The sequence below is a fragment of the Chiloscyllium plagiosum genome, unplaced genomic scaffold (genome assembly GCF_037043375.1).
Source record: "Chiloscyllium plagiosum isolate Xiang-an unplaced genomic scaffold, Cpla_swu_hap1 HiC_scaffold_7, whole genome shotgun sequence".
NCBI lineage: Eukaryota > Metazoa > Chordata > Chondrichthyes > Orectolobiformes > Hemiscylliidae > Chiloscyllium > Chiloscyllium plagiosum.
In genome coordinates this window covers 8,417,204-8,438,341 of record NW_028270145.1, presented here as the reverse complement: position 1 = coordinate 8,438,341, position 21,138 = coordinate 8,417,204, and the positions used below count along the sequence as shown (strand labels likewise).

Sequence of the window (21,138 nt, the reverse complement as noted above, 5' to 3'; positions counted from 1 at the left end):
TTTTTGTATCATGAGAATTTTATGATCAGATAGGGTAAACATTGAAAGTCATTAACTAACTTTTAATTTAGAAGAATCAAGAATTGATTTTTTATGACTTAAGAATAAACGAAAGATTGTAAAGCTTTTGTGAGCAGATTACAGAAGTCCTGACTGGGATCAGATGTAAGAACACTTTCATGAAAAACATCATGATTTGTTCCATCACATCTAATTTCTAAAATTGCCTGCTGAATTCCTCTACTAAATTCCTCAGATGTGCACAGAGGTTTCTGGATGGAATCTTTTTTTTTGTCTTTGATTTTTGTCAAGTATTTATTCCAGAATCCTTGCAGTGCTGTACTATTTTATGGGATTTCCGCTATCAGGATTCATAGCAAAAGCGGTAATGCAAAGACTAGAACAAATAGCCCTACCAACCATCAAACCAAAAATCTGGGTCCACTATGTAGATGACACCTTTGTCATCACAAAACGAAACAAGATAGAAGAGACATTTAACATCATCAACAACACCCTCACAGGCATAAAGTTCACCAAGGAAGAAGAAACCGACAACAAACTCACATTCCTGGACGTCACAGTCGAAAGAAAGGACAACGGAGAACTACAAACCTGTACAGAAAACCGACAAACACTGACCAAATACTTAACTACATGAGCAACCATCCCAACACACACAAACGAAGCTGTATCAGAACACTATTCCAACGAGCCACCACACACTGCAGCACAGATGAATTTCAGAAAACAGAGGAGAACCATCTATACAACGTATTCGAGAAGAACGGATACTCAAATAATAGTGCACAGATTCTTCAAGAACAAACCACGGCAAGCAGACCAAACACAGCCAGAAACCCTAACCACCTTACCATACATCAAAGAAGTTTCAGCAATGACAGCCAGACTACTAAGACCCCTCGGAATCCTAGTAGCACACAACCCCACCAACACTCTCAATCAAAAACTAACAAACTTAAAAGACCCAGTACAACCCATGGACAAAACCAATGTCGTCTACAAAATTCCATGCAAGGACTGCCACAAACACTACGTAGGACAAACAGGAAGAAAGTTAGCCACCAGGATACACGAACACCAGCTAGCCACAAAAAGACATGACCCTCTCTCCCTCGTAGCCCTACACACGGATGAAAAAAACCACCATTTCGACTGGGACAACACATCTATCCTGGGACAGGCTAAGCAAAGACATGCCAGATAATTCCTAGAGGCCTGGCACTCCAACCACAACGCCATAAACAAGCACATAGATCTAGATGCCATCTATCAACCCCTCAGAAAACGAACAGGAAATGACATCACCACAAACCCCAGGAACCCCATCCAGGAGAAAGATATAAATAGAAAGCAGGAGACAACAGCTTCGCTTCACTTGGAGGTCGCCACTGAAGATGTTACCTAGCCAGGTAATGAAACATCTGGAAATCAAACTTACAGCTCAGCGAGCAAACCTACACTCTGTACTATTTTATTTTTAATTGGGAGGGCCATAGACCAAGTTTCAATTTGAGTGCTTTCACAGCACTGATCATAGTGCTAAGCCTCTGTCCTTTCCCTTCACAGTTCAGCTCTTTCAGTTTGCTATTATATCCATAAGGAACCTAAAGTCATGCAACCATGCATTGTCTGACAGCTTATGCACACTTTATTCCTTGATTTATGAAAAGTCACAATTTCACGTATCAGATCTAAGTCGCTTTTTAGGACTTTCCTTTGACTTAACCATCTCATATCAGCATGGAGAATTACTTCAGCATTGGCAACTTTGAGTTCATCAACTAAGAATTCAAACTAGTGGAGCTGAAGGGCTCTTGCTCAAATTGAGTTTACATTCTTAACCACAACTTTTATAACATGAGAAAGATCCATAAATTTACTTACTGGTGCATTATATCGTGGCAATTGACAAAGAGGGAATATCAGGATAATTTCTGCAGGATGTAACAAAGCCCACATTTGTGTCAAGTTATGACTGATGTACCATCAGTTATGAGGGAAAACTGTTTCTTGATTGGAAAGTTTTTCTCAAGTAGTATATTTTGTATTTGGTATAGATATCTTTACCTCTTGTTCTTTCTTTAAGGGGCAAAAAGCTGTGAGGATTGTCTTTAGTTGTTAAGTCCTCAAAAACCATGTACATGAAAACACCCAATGGGGTTGTAATGATTATATAGGTGGACTCATTGAACTGCGGTGAGAAGTATTCACAGTGCTTCAGGTCCAGCTGTAGTTGCTGAAAGATATTTTTGGATAAGGGTTCTACTCATCATGATAATGTGCAAGCAGCAAGTGATAAGCTGTGGATTGCCATTATTATTTTTTCTTTATTCTTAAAGTTTTTAAATAAAGAATTAGCAGCCACAATCATTACCTCTTTACTTTTCCATCTATGAATGATTTCTTTTGTTTTGCTAGAGACTGGTGACAAATATGAAATAATGCTTCAGTGCAGGCCTTACCTTTTGCTGCAAGTTAAGAAAAAAATAACTGAGCTTTCTAAATTGCCTTTAGATTATCAACTTCTTTTGTCCAAAGCATGGTGGTTCAAGGAAAAACTATCCTTGAATTTATTGTGCAACATTGTCTGATGTTGAACCAAATTCCCCTTTTTTACTTATCAATATACGTTTATAGGGTTGGTGACGATTCGCCATGGCAGATTCGCCGCCGATGATTAGCCACTGCCGGTTTGCCACCAGCGTTTCTCCACTGGGGTCGTTTCACCTCTGGAGACTATTCGTCACTGGAAATATATATATGTACTGATTGTTTTCCCTCCCACCTGTTCTTTCATACTTCTCAGTCCCCTGTATTTATGCAACTACATACTACATATTGATAAAAAAAGAGGTAAAATAAATATAATTTTATTGGTTTATATATAAAAATGAGTTACAAATACTTGCGGTGGCGAATCGCCTTCAGTGGCCAATGGGCGGTGGCTAAGCATCCTTGGCGGTGAAAGGGCGGTGGTTAATCGGCGGCGGCGGCGAATGGCCCCATCCCAACTTTTATGATATATAAGACAAACCCTCTAATCTGTTTCAGCTGTGAACAAAATTAATTTTCCATTTCCACTTGGAAGCTGTACATTTCTGGTTTCTTCTTAAAAGGCCCAGGTTCATCACTTATCATTACTGCTTCACCTGGTAGTTTGTGACATTGAGCTGCCACTGGTCACTCTGCAAGTAGGCCATGCATCTGGAACATCCAATATGTTGCTGGCTGCTTTGAGGTGTGGAGGCATGGAAGGTCACTTATGTAGTCATGATTTGCCTGGTGAACTTGCAATGCTTGGATACCGGGTATGGCAACATTCCCTGTATGTTTTCTTCATCATGCATAGATAGCGGCAGTGGCAGATACAAATCACTATAAACGCCGGAGGAAACATCACAGAAGCGCTTCACAGGAGGCTCCCAAGCACTGACGATGTCACCTAGACAGGGGACAAAACGTCTGCAACACAAATTCCCAGCTCGGCGAACAGAACCACAACATGCATAGATATTAATTAAGCAGCTGAAGACAAAATAACACTGTAGGTCTACAGAGAATGGGCAGAACAGTGAGACTACTTCAGCTGCTCTTGCAAAGAGTTCATACGGACATGATGGGTTGCCTCCTATGTTTACTGTATTGCAATGCACTGGCTTGACACATAAGTTCCAGCATATTTCTTATTCATTTGTTTGCACTGCTATTATAAAAAAAATTATTTTACTCTGCAATGACAGTCTATCTAGACCAAACTGAAACACAATGCAACAAACTGGCAAGGATGTTAAGACGTCCACCTTTCTTTATTCATACAATTTCAGGAAGCAGAAGTTGTGCAGCAGCATGATGACTGATGTGTGTAAGGTGAAGGAATGCTGGCTAGCAGTATAAATTGAGTGTCAGAGACTCTGCAACCAGTCAGTTGACTGTATTCTGCACACTGGAGACCACAAGATTACATTAGGAAGACAGATTACATAGACTAGAATTCTATGTGTTTAGTATACAAGTTTAAGAATAACTAAATTTAAATGTTTCAGATAAATTTAAAGATGATTTGTCATCTGGTAACAGAAGTCCAGAGCAAAAGGCATAAAATTAAAACCAGAGCCAGTGATGTAGATACAATGCTTTCAACATTGCTAAATTACTGTGTAGCTTTTTAATACCATTGGGTCTGCTTGTCAGCCATAAATTCCTTGAATCTTAAGTGTATTCTGTCTTGTAAAATGTGAAAACTACATGATAAATTTTGCATAATTTCATAAATAATTTAATAGGGTATGAAAACTAAGGAAATGTAGCATTGAAGTGCAGAAGCATCCTGTAAATGGATTAGAGATGTTCCAAGAGGGTTCTCAGAGGCTAGTACATATCAAATGCCAGTATCCATGGATGTGTGTTGCATATAGCTGGTGCACACGGAGCGTGCACTGTGACTTTGGTGCCTGGTGTTCTACATGGAGCTCCTTTGGAGCAAGCAGCAAGCTAAATTTGCCAGGTATACTCATGTCGAGTTTTGTCAAGTTTGTTTGGCAAGTTTGTTAAGATAGGCAGCTGAACATGAATGAGGCAAGTTAAGCTATCAACACGACATTTAACAACCAATAATCCCCCATAATTGGTATCATGTCACTGCCTAAGCAAGAAAATCATCAAGTCACTTGTGCAAAGTGTACAAAATACTCCTGATGTTGAGATTGGTCTTGCTGCACATGTTGCTCAATACTGCACCAAATCTGCCCTCAATCTTTCTAAATTTATCAAAATCTGATCATGCTTGATAAGTAATCGATAAATAATCATTTTAATAAATTTTGTCCATGAAATTTAGCAATTTAGCCAAACTTGGGGCAGCATGGTGGCTCAGTGGTTAGCACTGCCTCACAGCACCAGGAACCTGGGTTCAATTCCACCCTCAGATGATTGTTTGTGTGCAGTTTGAACATGGTCTGCGTCAATTTCCTTCTGGTGCTCCGGTTTCCTCCCACAGTCCAAAAATGTGCAAGTTAGGTGGATTGGCTGTGCTAAATTGCCCATAGTATCCAGGGATGTGTATATTAGGTGGATTAGCTATAAGAAATGCAGAGCTGCAGGGCTACAGGGCTAGGGCAGGAGTGTGAGACTGGGTGGGATGCTCTTTGGAGAGTCAGTATGGACTTGTTGGGCCGAATGGCCTGTTTCCACACTCTTTGGAATCTGTGAATTTCAAAAAAGGAACTTACTTCTTAACCTACTTCCATATGGTAAATTGCTAAGGCCGTACTTTGTTTCTTTTTTGGTAAAGTTATAACCCAGGTCCACATTATAACTTCATTCTTCCACTTGTCATAAGATTCAATTAAGAAAGCAAGGGTATGTAATCATAATTCAAACTTTGCATCTGGACTCAACCATCCTCTGCTACCAGTCTCTGTTACCAGTGATATACACCAAAGGATAGCAGTATTTAAACACAGTCCAAGTCCACATTTATAGTGAGAACTTTATTTCAGAAAACTATATTGCATAAAACTCACAACCATCTGATTGTTAGTTCTCCATATTTATGCACCAATTCACATGTAATTAATTCCTTGTTAATATATCCTTCACATTAGGGTTCTTGCGATGTAGTGATAATGCCCCTGAGCCAGGAGGCCAGGGTTCAAATCCATCCTTTGCAGAGGTGCATCATAACACATCTGAACAGGTTGTTTAGAAAATATTGATATCCTTCATATGTTCCCTTGTTCCATTAAGTCTCAGTTACACTCCTTCACACTTTATTAGATGATAACACTCTTCCTATCTCTCCCCTTTCGCGCTGACACTCATTTCCTCTCTCCTTATTGATACAGGCACTCATTCCAACACTTCTCCTTCTCAGAGGCCCTCTTCTCTCTCTCTTCTTTCACAGAGATTCTTTTCACTTCTCTCCCATTTCACAGAGACACCTTTCTTCTCTCTTCCGTTTCATAGATGCTTTTTCATTTGCTTCCCTTTTGAGGGAGACTCTTCACTTTTCCCCCTTTCACTGAGATAGTTTATCCCTCCCTTCACCTTCACAGAGCTACTCTTCACCTTTCCCCCTTTTACATAGATATTTTATCCCTCTCTCCACTTTCACAAAGTCACTCTTCACCTTAACCCTTTCCACAGAGACACTCTTCTCCCCTCTCCCCTTCCAAAGAGACACTCTTTGCCCCACTTTTGCAGAGACACTCTTCTTTTGTCTTTCCTTTTATCTCTTCACAACATCGGAAAGGAAACCAATTGCTGATTTTCACCTACTGACATCCTTTAGCTAATGAATCACATTAACAACAGTGCTTGTGGAGGTAAAGTTCCATCTTCCCATTAATGATATCCTCCATTGTGTTGTGTGGCACAACTATTCTGCTAAATGGAATTGATTTGAAGCAGACCTAAATTGAAACTGGGTACAGGTTGTCCCCGACTTACAAATATCTGACTTGCGAGTACTTGAACTTACAAAGGAGATCCCATATTACAGGTTGTTCTGCTATAACACATGTTTCGTTAACGCAAATTCACTATAACACAACTGATGAATTGGGAACACTGTTTCTAAAGTGCGAACTTTTAAAGTGTATATTGGTTATAATGAGATTTCAGCCCTATGGTTTAAATTGTGCTGCTATTACGCGGTTTTCTTGTAGCATGGGATTGTACAAGAATGGAACTACTGCTTTACAGCAAAACTGGCTGTTCTGTTAATTTTAAGGATCCAATGTGAATTATTTGTTGTACTTATGAACAAATATTTTAGATATACTATATTGTGATCCGACTATTATACAATCAATGTACTAACATAGTCAGGGTCAGAATCCATTCGTAATGCGGGGACTGCTTATATCCAAGAGGCACTTCGCTCCAGCAGTAGTAGAATTGTTTCAACCATGATCTATACCTATTGACCTGGTATATCCCCGCTCTACCATAACCATGAATCTGAGAGATCAACCTTGTTTCATTGAAGAGTGCAGGAGGACATGCAGGATCAATACCAGACATACCTAATAACGAAGTATCAGCCTGGTGAAACTAAAACATAGGTCTATGTGCATGCCAGGTAGTGGAAGCAGCATGGTTTGCATATAAGTTCAGCAATCCTGCTACAACTAGTCATGAACGGTGCTGGATAATTAAACAGCTAACAGGAGAAAGAGGCTCCATAAACATAGAACATAAAACAATACAGCACAGAACAGGCGCTTCGGCCCTCGATGTTGCGCCGACCTGTGGACTTTTCTCAGTTCATCCTCCTACACTATCTCAAAATCATCCATGAGCTTATCTAAGGATTGTTTAAATCTCCCGAATGTGGCTGAGTTGACTACCTTAGCAGGTAGGGCATTCCACGCCCTTACCACTCTCTGTGTAAAGAACTTGCCTCTGATATCGGTCTTAAATCTAAGGCCCCTCAATTTGTAGTTATGCCCTCTTGTACAAGCTGAAGTCATCATCCTAGGAAAAAGACTTTCACTGTCTACCCTATCTAATCCTCTGTTGATCTTGTATGTCTCTATCAAATCCCCCCTTAGCCTTCTTCTTGCCAATGAGAAAAGACCCAAGTCTCTCAGCCTTTCCTCAGAAGACCTTCCCTCCAGACCAGGCAACATCCTGGTAAATCTCCTCTGCACCTTTTCCAATGCTTCCACATCCTTTTTGTAATGGGGTGACCAGAACTGTCCACAATATTCCAATTGTGGCCGCACCAGTGTTTTGTATAGTTGCAGCATGATATTGCAGTTCCAGAACTCAATCCCTCTACCAATGAAACCTAACACACTGTATGCCTTCTTAATAACACTATCCACCTGGGTGGCAACTTTCAGGGATCGATGCACATGGACTCCAAGATCCATCTGCACATCCACACTATCAAGAATCTTTCCACTGACCAAGTACTCTGCCATCCTGTTATTCTTCCCAAAGTGCATCACCTCAGATTTAACTGCATTGAACTCAATTTGCCACCTCTCAGACCAATTCTGCAGTTTATCCAAATCCCCCTGCAACCTGTAACATTCTTCCAAATTGTCTACTCCTCCACCGACTTTAGTTTGTCTGCAAATTTACTAATCCATCACCTATGCATGCATCTAAGTCATTTATAAAAATGACAAACAGCAGTGGTCCCAAAACAGATCCATATGGAACACCACTAGTAACTGGACTCCAGATTGAACATTTTTCATCAACCACCACTCGCTGCCTTCTTCCAGAAAGCCAGTTTCTAATCCAAACTGCTAAATCACCCTCAATTCCATGCCTCTGCATTTTCTCCATCAGCCTACCATGTGGAACCTTATCAAAGGCTTTACTGAAGTCCAAGTATACCACGTCAACTACCCAACCCTCATCTACATGCTTTGTCACCTTCTCAAAAAACACAATGAGGTTTGTGAGACACGACCTGCCCTTGACGAAACCATGTTGACTATCTGAAATCAAATTGTTGCTTGCTAGATGATTATAAATCTTATCTCTTATAATCCTTTCCAAAACCTTTCCTACAACAGAAGGAAGGCTAATTGGTCTATAATTACCTGGGTCATCTCTGCTGCCGTTCTTAACAAGGGCACAACATTTGCAATCCTCCAGTCCTCAGGTACTAAACCCATAGACAATGACAAATCAAATATCAAAGCCAAAGGCTCTGCTATCTCCTCCCTAGCTTCCCAGAGAATCCTCGGATAAATCCCATCCGGCCCAGAGGACTTGTCTATTTTCACTCCTTCTAGAATTGATAACACCTGTGCGTAACTAACCTCAATCCTTTCCAGTCTAATATCTCGTACCTCATTTTTCTCCTCTACAATAATCTCCTTTTCCAAAGTAAACACCGATGAGAAATGTTCATTTAGCACCTCTCCAAACTCTACAGGGTCCACACTCAACTTCCCACTTCTGTCTTTGATTGGCCCTATTCTTAGCCTAATCAACCTTTTATTCCTCACGTACCTATAGAAAGGTTTAGGATTCTCCTTTATTCTATTTGCTAAAGATTGCTCGTGTCCTCTCTTTGCTCTTCTTAACTCTTTCTTTAAATCCTTCCTACCTGACCACACTCAACTTCCCACTTCTGTCTTTGATTGGCCCTATTCTTAGCCTAATCAACCTTTTATTCCTCACGTACCTATAGAAAGGTTTAGGATTCTCCTTTATTCTATTTGCTAAAGATTGCTCGTGTCCTCTCTTTGCTCTTCTTAACTCTTTCTTTAAATCCTTCCTACCTGATCTGTAACTCTCCATCGCCTCATCTGTACTATCTAGCCTCATCAACACATAAGCCTCTTTCTTCTTCTTAACAAGAGATGCAATTTCTGTAGTAAATCATGGTTCCCTTACCTTATCACTTCCTCCCTGCCTGACAGGGACATATCTATCAAGGACATGTAATATCTGTTCCTTAAACCAGTTCCATATTTCGATTGTCTGCATCCCCTGCATTTTGCTACCCCATTCTATGCATCCTAATTCTTGCCTAATCGCATTATAATTGCCCTTGCCCCATCGATAACTCTTGACCTGTGGCATGTATCGATCCCTTTCCATTGCTAAACTAAACGTAACTGAATTATGGTCACTCTCTCTAAAGTGCTCACCTACTAAATCAAACACCTGGCCTGGTTCATTACCAAGCACGAGATCCAGTGTGGCCTCCCCGCTTGTCGGCCCTTCAATATACTGTGTCAGGAAACCCTCCTGTACACATTGGACAAAAACTGATCCATCCGATGTACTAGAGCTATAACATTTCCAAGGAGAAAGTGAGGTCTGCAGATGCTGGAGATCAGAGATGGAAATGTGTTGCTGGAAAAGCGCAGCAGGTCAGGCAGCATCTAGGGAACAGGAGAATCGACGTTTCGGGCATTAGCCCTTCTTCAGGAAATTAGCCCTTCCTGAAGAAGGGCTAATGCCCGAAACATCGATTCTCCTGTTCCCTAGATGCTGCCTGACTTGCTGCGCTTTTCCAGCAACACATTTCCATCATCTATAACATTTCCAATCAATGTTGGGGAAGTTAAAGTCCCCCATAATAACCGCCCTGTTCCTTTCACTCTTACCTAGGATATTGTTGCTAATCCACTCTTTCACTTCCCTGGAACTCTGCGGAGGCCTATAAAAAACTCCAAGAAGTGTGACCTCTCCTTTCCCATATCTAACCTCAACCCACAGTACCTCAGTAGACGAGTTCTCATCAGAAGTTCTGTCAGCCACCGTTATACTATCTTTGACTAACAAGGCCACGCCTCCCTCTTTCTCCGCCTTGTTTGTTTTTAATGAAAGATCTCAACCCTGGAACCTGGAACATCTATTCCTCACCCTGCTCTATCCGTGTCTCCGAATTGGCCACAACATCGAAGTCCCAGGTACGTATCCATGCTGCAAGCTCACCTACCTTATTTCGGATACTTGTGGCATTGAAGTAGACACACTTCAAACCACTTTGCTGGCTGCCAGCATATTCCTGTGACCCTGAAATCCTGACCCTGTCCTTCCTGCTCTCATCCTCCTGTGCACCTGCAGCTACACCTCTGGTTTCCATCCCCCTGCTGAGCTAGTTTAAATCCACCCGAATAGCACCAGCAAATTTCCCACCCAGGATATTAGTACCCTTCTGGTTCAAGTGAAGACCGTCCTGTCTGGACAAGTCCCACCTTCCCCAGAATGAACCCCAATTATCCAAAAACCTGAAACCCTCCCTCCTGCACCATCCTTGCAGCCACGTGTTCAGCTGATATCTCTCCCTATTCCTTGCCTCGCTATGACGTGGCACGGGTAACAATCCAGAGGTAACAACTCTGTTTGTTCTAGTTCTCAGCTCCCACCCTAGCTCCGTGAAATCCTGCCTTACATCCCTATCCCTCTTTCTACCTATGTCGTTGGTACCTACATGGACAAAGACGAGGCTGGTAACCCTCTCCCTTCAGGACCCCGAAGATACGATCCGAGACATCACGGACCCTGGCACCTGGGAGGAAACACACCAACCGCGAGTCTCATTCGTTCCCTACAAACCTTCTATCTGAGCCTCTAACTATTGAGTCTCCAGTGACTAACATTCTCCTCCTTTCCCTCCTTCCCTTCTGTGCAACTGGGACAGGCTCTGTGCTAGAGACCTCGGCCCCACTGCTTGCTCCTGTAAGTCGCTCCCCTCAACAGTATCCAACAGTATCCAAAACGGTATACATGTTTTTCAGAAAAACGACCACAGGGGATCCCTCCACTGACTGTTCGAAAGGGGAAAAAACAGTCACCCAGCTTTCTTCTTGCCTAGGAGTAACTGCTTCTCTGTAACTCCTATCTATCACAGCCTCTGCCTCCCGAATGATCCGAAGTTCATCCAGTTCCCGCTTCAGTTCCCTAACACGGTCTTGGAGGAGCGAGAGTTGGGTGCATTTCCTGCAGATGCACTTGAATGGACACTATTGGCATCCTTGACCTCAAACATCCTGCAGGAGGAACATTTCTCTCTCTGTACTTCCATCCCTGCTAGTCCCCTAGTCACAAAGTAAAAAAGATTCGCTTACCTGATATGTCCCTGGTCTTTAAGGTTAGAGGAAGTGGTTGGGTGGTTGAGAAGGCACTGACTTATATGGCAATAAGAAGTCCCTCCTTTCCCAGAAACCTCTGCTCTCTGACTTCAAATTTAAAAGCACAAATCAGTGACTCACCGCTCCCGGCAGTCCCCTGGTGCAAGCTGCCTCTGAAAACATCCCCATCTTTAACAATGGGGAGCCCCATTAGCACATCAATGCAAAAGACAAGGTTGAAGCATAAACATTCATCTTCTTCTCCTGAGTTACAGTCACAAATACTAGTTTTCTGCCAATGTGATTCACTTCACTTGATTTCAAGCATAGGCTGAAGGTACCAAATACTGCAAAGGCCATGGCTCCTAATAACATCCCAGCAATAGCGCTGAATACATTACTTCAGAACTAGCCATGTATTGAACCAAAATTTCCTTACTGGTATTTTAAAAACTGTATATTGCAGCCTTGAATATTCTTAATTATCTGTACTCAATAGCACTTTTCTTATCAACACAGATTTTTCCTGGACTTAATTAATACAAACTATTGGCTAAAGTAAGGCAACATAGTTTTGTTTGCACTAAGAAATGAATTATATTCCTTAACTAAGAATCAATTTTAAATCAAAGGAACAAAAAAGAGACAATTAAGGATTGATAAGCAGGAATGTGTTATTGATTCATAGGAATTTCTTAGTAACGAATGAAGTCAATCACCAGTGGAACCATGTTTCACAATTTTTAAAAACCATATATCTTAATTACTATGTCAGCAACTAGCACTGAAAATCTGCTTGACTGGAAGTACTGTAGAATAAAGATGACACAGTTTCTAAATAGACAATGAAGACATTTTCAAAGGTTTTCTATCTGCTCCTGGAATAAGCAATAACTTCTGAAGTAAGCTCTTTAATTTTGAATTGTCCACTTTTCTTGATAGTTGTACATCTCAAAAAGATTTTGCCATTTAAAAGATAATATCTGCCTATAATTACTTGTGTTGTAAGTGCATTAACAAGTTGAAAATAACTAAAGGCAGGAATCAGTAGTTCACATTATTGAATGTACAAAGCATATGAATGTTTTGGGTTGTATATTTAAAAATATCCCTACCTGGTCATATGATGACAAAATCTTCTTTTGTACATCTGATAGTGTTCCAATTGGTTCCAAATATGGGTATTTGTCTTTCATGTTGAGTGTTACTGTAGAAGTGTTGACATTGTTCAATAATCTTGATGACATAGTCAGTATGCACTGAGTCAGATTGGCAGTAGGAGCTAAGGCACATATTTCCTTAAACGAGATTATGGCATTCTGTACAGAAGGAGAAAGTAGAAAATAACAGTAACTAAGCGAGCAGAAAAGACTCGGTTGGTCATTTTATGGATTAACTGTTATTAACACACATTTCCTAAAACTGCAAACTGTGTTGGTCAGGAAGATAAAAGAAAGGGAAAAAATTGCTTAAAATAATTGAAATTAATAATTGCAATTGCAAACTAAGAAGAAAGGTTGACCAAACTTCTAAAAATGCAATTGTTTATCTTTATTTGTACTTATGTAATAAATGCACTGACAAAGTTCTTATATTTCTGATTTTTTTTCTTATTGCATTTGGTCCATGCAGCATGGATTGATAATATATCACTGCTAAAAGCACTACATTTATTGAGATCATTTGAAAAGATTCTCATCACTTATTAGCTCTCATTCAGAAATCATGGAAAAAAATTTTGAAAGTTCATACTCTCATTTCAAACAAAAGGCACCCCATAGTGAATATAATTTTATTAGTTTTCAAATAGTGATGGAAAAAGATAGATCAGATCTAAAAGTTAAAATTCTAAATTGGAGAAAAGTCATTTTGACGGCATTAGGCAAGAACTTTCAAAAGTTGATTGGGGGTGGATGTTCGCAGATAAAGGGATGGCTGGAAAATGGGAAGCCTTCAAAAATGCGATAACGAGAGTCCAAAGAGAGTACATTCCTGTTAGGGTGAAAGGCAAGGCTTGTAAGTGGAGAGAATGCAGAATGACTAGAGAAACTGATGTTTTGGTCAAGAATAAAAAGGAAGCATATGTCAGGTATGGACAGCAGAAATTGAGTGATTCCCTAAAAGAGTATAAGGGCCGTAGGAGTATACTTAAGAGGGAAATCAGGAGGGTATCATGGTAACTGGTTAGCAAGGTTAGATCACTTGGAAGAGAGCGAGAACTAACTATGTGAATACAGAACTGGCTTGAAGGTAGAAGACAGAGTGGGGTGGTGGAGGGTTGCTTTTTCAGACTGAAGGCCTGAGACCAGTGGAGTGCCACAAGGACTGATGCTGGGTCCATGGCTTTTTGTCAATTATGTAAATGATTTGGATGTGAACATAGGAAGTATAGTTAGTAAGTTTGCAGATGACACCAAAATTGGAGGTGTAGTGGACAGTGAAGAAGGTTACCTCAGACTACAAGGGGATCTTGATTAGGTGGACCAATGGGTCGAGGAGCGGCAGAGGAGTGTAATTTAGATAAACATGAGGTGTTGCATTTTGGAAAGGCAAATCAGAGCAGGACTTATACACTTAATGGTAAGGTCCTGAACAAAGAGATCTGGGAGTGTAAGTTCATATTTCCTTGGAATTGGGAGTCACAGGTAGATATGATAGTGAAGAAGGCCTTTTGTAACTTTGCCTTTATTGATCAATGCATTGATAATTGGAGTTGGGAGGTCATGTTGCGTTCTACAGGACATTGGTTAGGCCACTATTGGAATACTGCGTGCAATTCTGGTCTCTCTCCTATAGAACTTGAAAGTTGTGAAACTTGAAAGGGTTCTGAAAGGATTTACAAGCATGTTGCTAGGGTTGGCGGTTTTGAGCAACAGGGAGAGGCTGAATAGGCTGGGACTCTTTTCCCTGGAGTGATAGATGTTGAGGGAAGACCTTACAGAGATTTGTAATATCATGAGGGGCATGGATACGGTGAATAGCCAAGGGCTTTTTCCCAGAGTAGGGCCTCCAAAACTAGAGTGCACAGGTTTAAGGTGAGATGGGAAAGATATAAAAGTGAACTAAGAGGCAACATTTTCACACAGAGCTCATGCCTGTATGGAATGAGCTGCTAGAGAAAATAGTGGAGGCTGCACAATTACAACATTTTAAAGGCATCCAGATGGGTACATGAATAAGAAGGGTTTAAAGGGATATGGGTCAAATGCTGGCAAATGAGTAGATTAATTTAGACTATCTGGTTGGCATAGATGAGGTGGACCGAAGGGTCTGTTTCTGTGCTATGCAACTCTATGACTATTACAAAGTAAATTTACACTGAATCTTATTCGGAGACATTAGAATAAATTATCAAAAACTTAATCAAAGAAATGGGCTTAAGGGAGTGTCCTGAAGTAAGAAACAAAATACAGAGGCAAGGTGTTGAGGGAATGAATTTCAGAGACTACGAACAAAGCAGCTGCCAGCACAAACAACAACTGTGAAGCACATAAAATCTGTAATATTCAGGAAGCCAAAATTAAATCAGCACAGATATCTCAGACGACTTCAAGAGTGGATGAAATTACTGAGAAAGGAAAGACTTATGAGAGATCTAAAAATAAGGATGAGAATTTCAGAATGTAAATGCTGCTGAATTAGGATCCACTTGCATAAATAAGCACAGAGGAAGCGGACATGGAGCAATTTAAAACATATGCAGCAGAGTTTAAGTACCTCAAGCTTACAAAAAGTAACACGTAAGAAACTAGCTAAGGGTGCAGTGGTATAATCAGGCTTGGAGATAACAAGGGCATGAATAAGAATTTCATAAGCATATGAATTGAGGCAGGGTGGTGTTGCTGATGCAACTGAGTTGAAAATAGATGCTCTTAGCAATAGATCTTAGCAAGGTTACAAACAGTTTGGTCCAGTCTTAGACCATTGTCAGGAAGAAGGATGAAGCTAGAGACTGTGCAATGGACTTAAAACAATGGCATTAGGGGCTTTCCGGACATTTCAGCTCAAGACAATAGGGTTAAAAACATGCAAAGATGCAAGCACTCAAATATGAGCAATTTATTTACACATATGGTTTCTGAAACTCTCCTTATCACACCTCGTTGCAAATAAGTATCAATGCATAGTGTAAAAACAGTAAATGTCAAGAAATGCAGTTCCTTGACATCTTCTGCTATGAGATAGTTAACATAGACCAAAACTTGCATTCAAAATTTGGATCTGTTCATCCAAAAGTTGTTATAGTAGGAAAAGTAGAGGGACAATCAATTGGTAAAAAAAATTACCTAGCCCTTTTCACAAATTCAGGTTGTCCAAAATGGCAATGTAGCAAATTAAATATTTTAAAGTGTTGTCACAGTTAGAATGTCGAACACATGGCAGACAGTGCATGCAGTAAGTTTCCATAAACAGCAGTGAAACTCTTACAGTGATACGATGCATTCGTAGAATCACCATATGTGGAAGCAAGCCATTCAGCTCATGCTGACTCTCCAATAGCATCCCATCCTATTTTATGCTTGAAACCCTGCATTTCCCATGGCTAGTCCACATAGCATGCACATCCGCAGAAACTATGGGCAATTTAGCATGGCAAATCCACCTAACCTGTACATCTTTGGACTGTAGGAAGAAACTGGAGCACCTGCAGGAAACTCATGCAGATTCAGGGAGAATATGCAAATTCCATCAAAGGGTGGATTGAAACCTGCATCGTTGGAGCTCTGAGGCAATAGTGCTAACCACTGAGCCACCGTGCCATCCATTCAGCATTGTGAATATCTTCAAGTGATACACAACAGCATTATCAAAGAATATGTGATATCATATAAGGGATATGATGAAGGGTTAAATTCTATGAATATTTTAGAGTTTCAGTGAAAGTAGTTGAAGGAGTTGGAGGAATGCAGCAATTTTGGTTGGTTACAAATACAGATTGAAATAGGGAGAGGCAGTGGAGGGTTGCCACAAGATCCCTATTCATGGAACACTATTGACCAAGTTTTGAAGGAATAGGGCAATTAATGTTTTGGTGCTATTTTACATCCTTAAGTTTAGCAAATCCAGTTGTATACTGATTTTAAACACTTATGTTAAACAGGGCTTAGTTGTTTAGTGCAACCTCATCCAGTTACAATTGTAAACATTACAATACATTTTATCTCCAATTTCATTACCTGCATATTTTCTCGGATATCTGTAGCTTCTCGTAATGGTTGGCCTGCAATTTTAAACGCATCGTCAACAATCTTGATCCCAGTATTTCTTAACATTGTGTATTTTATTGTGTTCTTTCCTTTTCTGACAGAATATCCACGCTTGTGAGCCTTTCCCCCACCTCTTCGGTCTGTTATTGCAATGTGAACAAAAAGTGTAGCAAGCTCAATTTCTTCCCCAGTGAATGAGTGTAAAGGGATATGCCGATAACCGGACTGTAAACACTCATATGGGATTGTGTACTGGCCAATAAATTCATCTCCAATGTAGTCATCATCTAAAACAACAAATCGGAGTGTTACAAGCTCAGGCAGGTTGATTTCAAATTCAAAACTTTCATCAAAAATAGGATTCTCTCCATTTAAATGAACAGTCCTTGTTCTCACTTCTGCACAATCTGCAGGAATGCCGCGGATTTCCAAATACACATATGGATCGATGACATCTCCTTTTGTTCCAGAACCTCTTGGCTTTGGAAACATCTGACCACTAATAATCTTTACATGTAGAAGCTGAGGTAAGGATCCAGGAACTATTCCTTTAATATATGCATTGAAGTAGGACACCTCATCACGCATAACTGCAGGGCGTAGGACATAGCCACAACACCCATTCTGTCGAAACCAACCAACATTAAGATCCAACATTGGACCAGGGGTCTGATAATTGATGGTTACCAGTTGGCAGCCACAATTCCAGAATTCTTGCGGATTCAAATTGCTTGACTCAAATCCGAAATTGCTAGGATACACTCGTGACAGAAATCTCTTATTGTAGTTCACAAAGTCATCTGGATATTCATTTGCCAATGCACGTGCCTCACCTTCACCAAAATCACACATTTCCCAATATTTCTGCCTCTTCATTGAATTATGAAAATTGTTGAATTGTACAGTTTTACATAAAGTAACCAAATCTGAGAGCTCCCTACATAGATGAATAGTCCGCTTAGTAACAAAAAATGTATCTGTTAAACTTCGGGAACTTTCTGTTTCTTCATCTTCATCTGTCACATCACCTTCAGCTAAGTCAATGTTTTGCGGCAATTTCTTTCCCTTCAAGATAATTTTCCTCTTTAACTTCTCTGGTGATGGGAGGTACCTTTGTGTTGAATTTGGTGTTTCTGTAAATATTTTGTTTCCAAGGATCATTTTCAGTTTTTGTGCCATGACTTTTTGTTGCCCTACTGAACAGTGATTTCGCAAACATATAATCAAAGGGTACTCGGAGGTTACAAAGGCATACTGATTAATTACTTTAATGACATTATTGAAGCTGATTGGTGAGGTCACATTGTTGCGTTTACTGACAACTGGTTCATTTGGACCGTCGTATACATCAAGTTCAATACTTCTGCAGCCCAACTTTAAGGCCCTAATATATCCAAGCAGATCAGAAGAGCTTCTAGCGGTGTTTTCTGCAACATAGGTGTTATAAGATGCATTGATATAGTAATGGGATAGAGGTTGAGTCATATCTTGACAGACTTTTTTGTGCTCTGGATCAAATATATTGCATTCTGGTGATATCAGGTACCGAGTAAAGCCATCAATACTGAGATTACCATTCAGCTGACCTTGCTTTGAAGGCTCATACCTTCGTATAAGATCAAGGCACATTTCTTCAGTTGCATTGATCATTCCTTGTTCAGTTTCTAAAAAAAACATCAAGTCTTTGGCATCCAGAAATTCTTTATTCCTAGAAATTTGCACAAGCAAGAAATAAACCTCAGGCCTAGTGCAAAGATCATAGTAAATGTCAGTAAATTCCTCCTTTGTTACCCAGGTAGCTAGTTTCCCTTTATTATTTTGTAACTCTCTAATTTTAATTCTGATTTTTGATTCTTTTAAACCATGATTGAGTTGCATTATCACCTTCACAGCTTCATCTTCCAACATAATTCCATTGCTGGCTTTACTATTTTCACTGAACACAGAATGAAGCCATGTGGTCCTTAGCGTATTCTGGCTCCCATCTATCAAATTCAATGTTTGCTTATTATGTGAAATGACGTAGCGGAGGCCTGTAACCCAGATATTAGCAATATCTGCAGAACTGGCTACCAAATCCAAAGACTCATAGTTTTCTCCATATATTAAGGAGAATGAACAGTCTTCACAAATCTGATCCACAACTGCACAACTTCTGAAAGTCTCTGTGTTTTTTCCAACTCGGACTTCTTTAAGAGAAGAAATTTCAAGTTTAGCCTTTTCAGGATCCTTCTTGGAAGGTTCCCAACGTAAAGCCTGAAGGTCAGGATCTAAAGTAAAAAAGCGACTATAGATTCGAGTATTTGAACGTATTTTCTTCAACTCACAGCCAGCTTGCATGAAGCTGATACAGTCACTGGCATTGTTAATTTTCTTTTCAGAAGGCATGCTACTGAATGATACAGTTTTCTTCTGTTCGTGCTTCTGTTTTGTAGAATCCTATGGGAAAAATGCAAAACAAGGATGATTATGCAAGTTTTGACATTATTGAGTTATGAAGTATAAATTGTTTGTCTTTTTCATTTTTTTCTCTTCTTCACCAGACATCATACCACTTGCCATTCCCAAATGAAAAGATAAATCTACTTTCATAAGAATGGCATTAGAAGTGCATAATCATTCTAATCATAAAAACAGTACATTCCAAGAGAAGTCGATGCTGGCTGTTATATTGAACAACCCAGTCATTCCCACTTTTCCCTTTATCCTTGTACCATCTTTGTTTCAACTGTTTATCTACTTCAATCTTGAATCAGTACCCATCATACTATCTGACATTATCTACCAAACTTAATCACTAATTGACTAGAAAGGCTTATCTCCATATCAGGAGAAAGTGAGGACAGCAGATGCGGAGACCAGAATTGAAAAGTGTAGTGCTGGAAAAGCACAGCAGGCCAGGCCAGATTTGGGGGAGGGGTGCTGGGAATATGATAGATGGAAGGAGGTGAGGGTGAGGGTGATAGGCCGGAGAGGGGGTGGGGACGGAGAGGTTGGGAAGAAGATTGCAGGTCAAGAGGGCGGTGCTGAATCCAGGGGTTGGGACTGAGATAAGGTGGGGGGAGGGGAAGCTGGAGAAATCTACATTCATCCCGTGTGGTTGGAGGGTTCCTAGGCGGAAGATGAGGCGCTCTTCCTCCAGGCGTTGTGTGGCCAGGGTCTGGCGATGGAGAAGGCCAAGGACCTGCATGTCCTTGGCGGAGTGCCCCCATGCCTAACTCCGCCCCCACTCTAGCTCCAGCCCCACACCAGGTCCTAGCTCCCAGCCCTGCCGTATTTTCACCATCCCTCCAGACCTCCTCCTCTCTGAGGATGAACAATCAGTCCTCAGCAGAGGCCTCACCTTCATCCCCATACGCTCCCGGATCAATGAGTTCGACAAGCGGCTAGACATCGAGCATTTCTTCTGCCGCCTTCACCTCTGCACCTACTTCTTCAACAAGAAGTCTCGCCCACTCTCTGATGACCCCTTCTCCCGCCTCCAACACACTCCATCCACCTGGACACCCCGTGCTGGCGTCTTACCCGCCCTCGGTCTCTTCATATCCAACTGCCGCTGCGACATTGACCTCCTCAACCTGTCCACCCCTCTCACACACTCCAACCTCTCATCCTCATAACACGCAGCCCTCCACTCCCTCCGCTCCAACCCCAACCTCACCATCAAACCGGCAGACAAGGGAGGCGCAGTGGTAGTTTGGTGCACCAATCTTTACACCGCTGAAGCTGGACGCCTACTCGCAGACACCTCCTCCTACTGCCCCCTGGACCATAACCCCACCTCCCACCACCAAACCATCATCTCCCAGATCATCCATAACCTCATCACTTCGGGGGATCTCCCATCCACCGCCTCCAATCTTACAGTCCCACAACCCCGCACCGCCCGTTTCTACCTCCTGCTCAAAATCCACAAACCCGAATGCCCCGGCCGACCCATTGTCTCAGCCTGCTCCTGCCCCACCGAACTCATCGCTGCATACCTCGACACTGTCCTGTTCCCCTTAGTCCAAGAACTCCCCACCTACTTTCAGGACACCACCCACGCCCTCCACCTCCCACACCTCCGCCCCTGAACCCCGCCTCTCCAGTCGTCAACAGGACAGAATCCCACTGGTCCTCACCTTCCACCCCACCAACCTCCGAATACATCGTATCATCCTACGTCATTTCCGCCACCTCCAAAGGACCCTACCACCAGGGATATATTTCCCTCCCCACCCCTATCAGCGTTCCGAAGAGACCACTCCCTCCGTGACTCCCTCGTCAGGTCCACACTCTCCACCAACCCAACCTCCACTCCCGGCACCTTCCCCTGCAACCGCAAGAAGTGCAAAGCTTGCGCCCTCACCTCC

The 21,138-nt window shown here is 41.4% G+C and overlaps 1 protein-coding gene across 1 annotated transcript in view; it reads right to left on the bottom strand.

Moving 5' to 3' along the window:
- The window catches only part of LOC122551280 (inactive phospholipase C-like protein 1), a 340,754-nt gene that overhangs the window by 46,161 nt on the left and 273,455 nt on the right, over nucleotides 1–21,138 (bottom strand). Inside the window, exons 2-3 of the mRNA XM_043692934.2 lie at nucleotides 16,754–19,222; nucleotides 12,692–12,895 (exon numbers count right to left, since the gene is read on the bottom strand). Coding sequence (XP_043548869.1) covers nucleotides 12,692–12,895; nucleotides 16,754–19,222 — 2,673 coding nt within the window. The remainder of the gene's footprint in view (nucleotides 1–12,691; nucleotides 12,896–16,753; nucleotides 19,223–21,138) is intronic.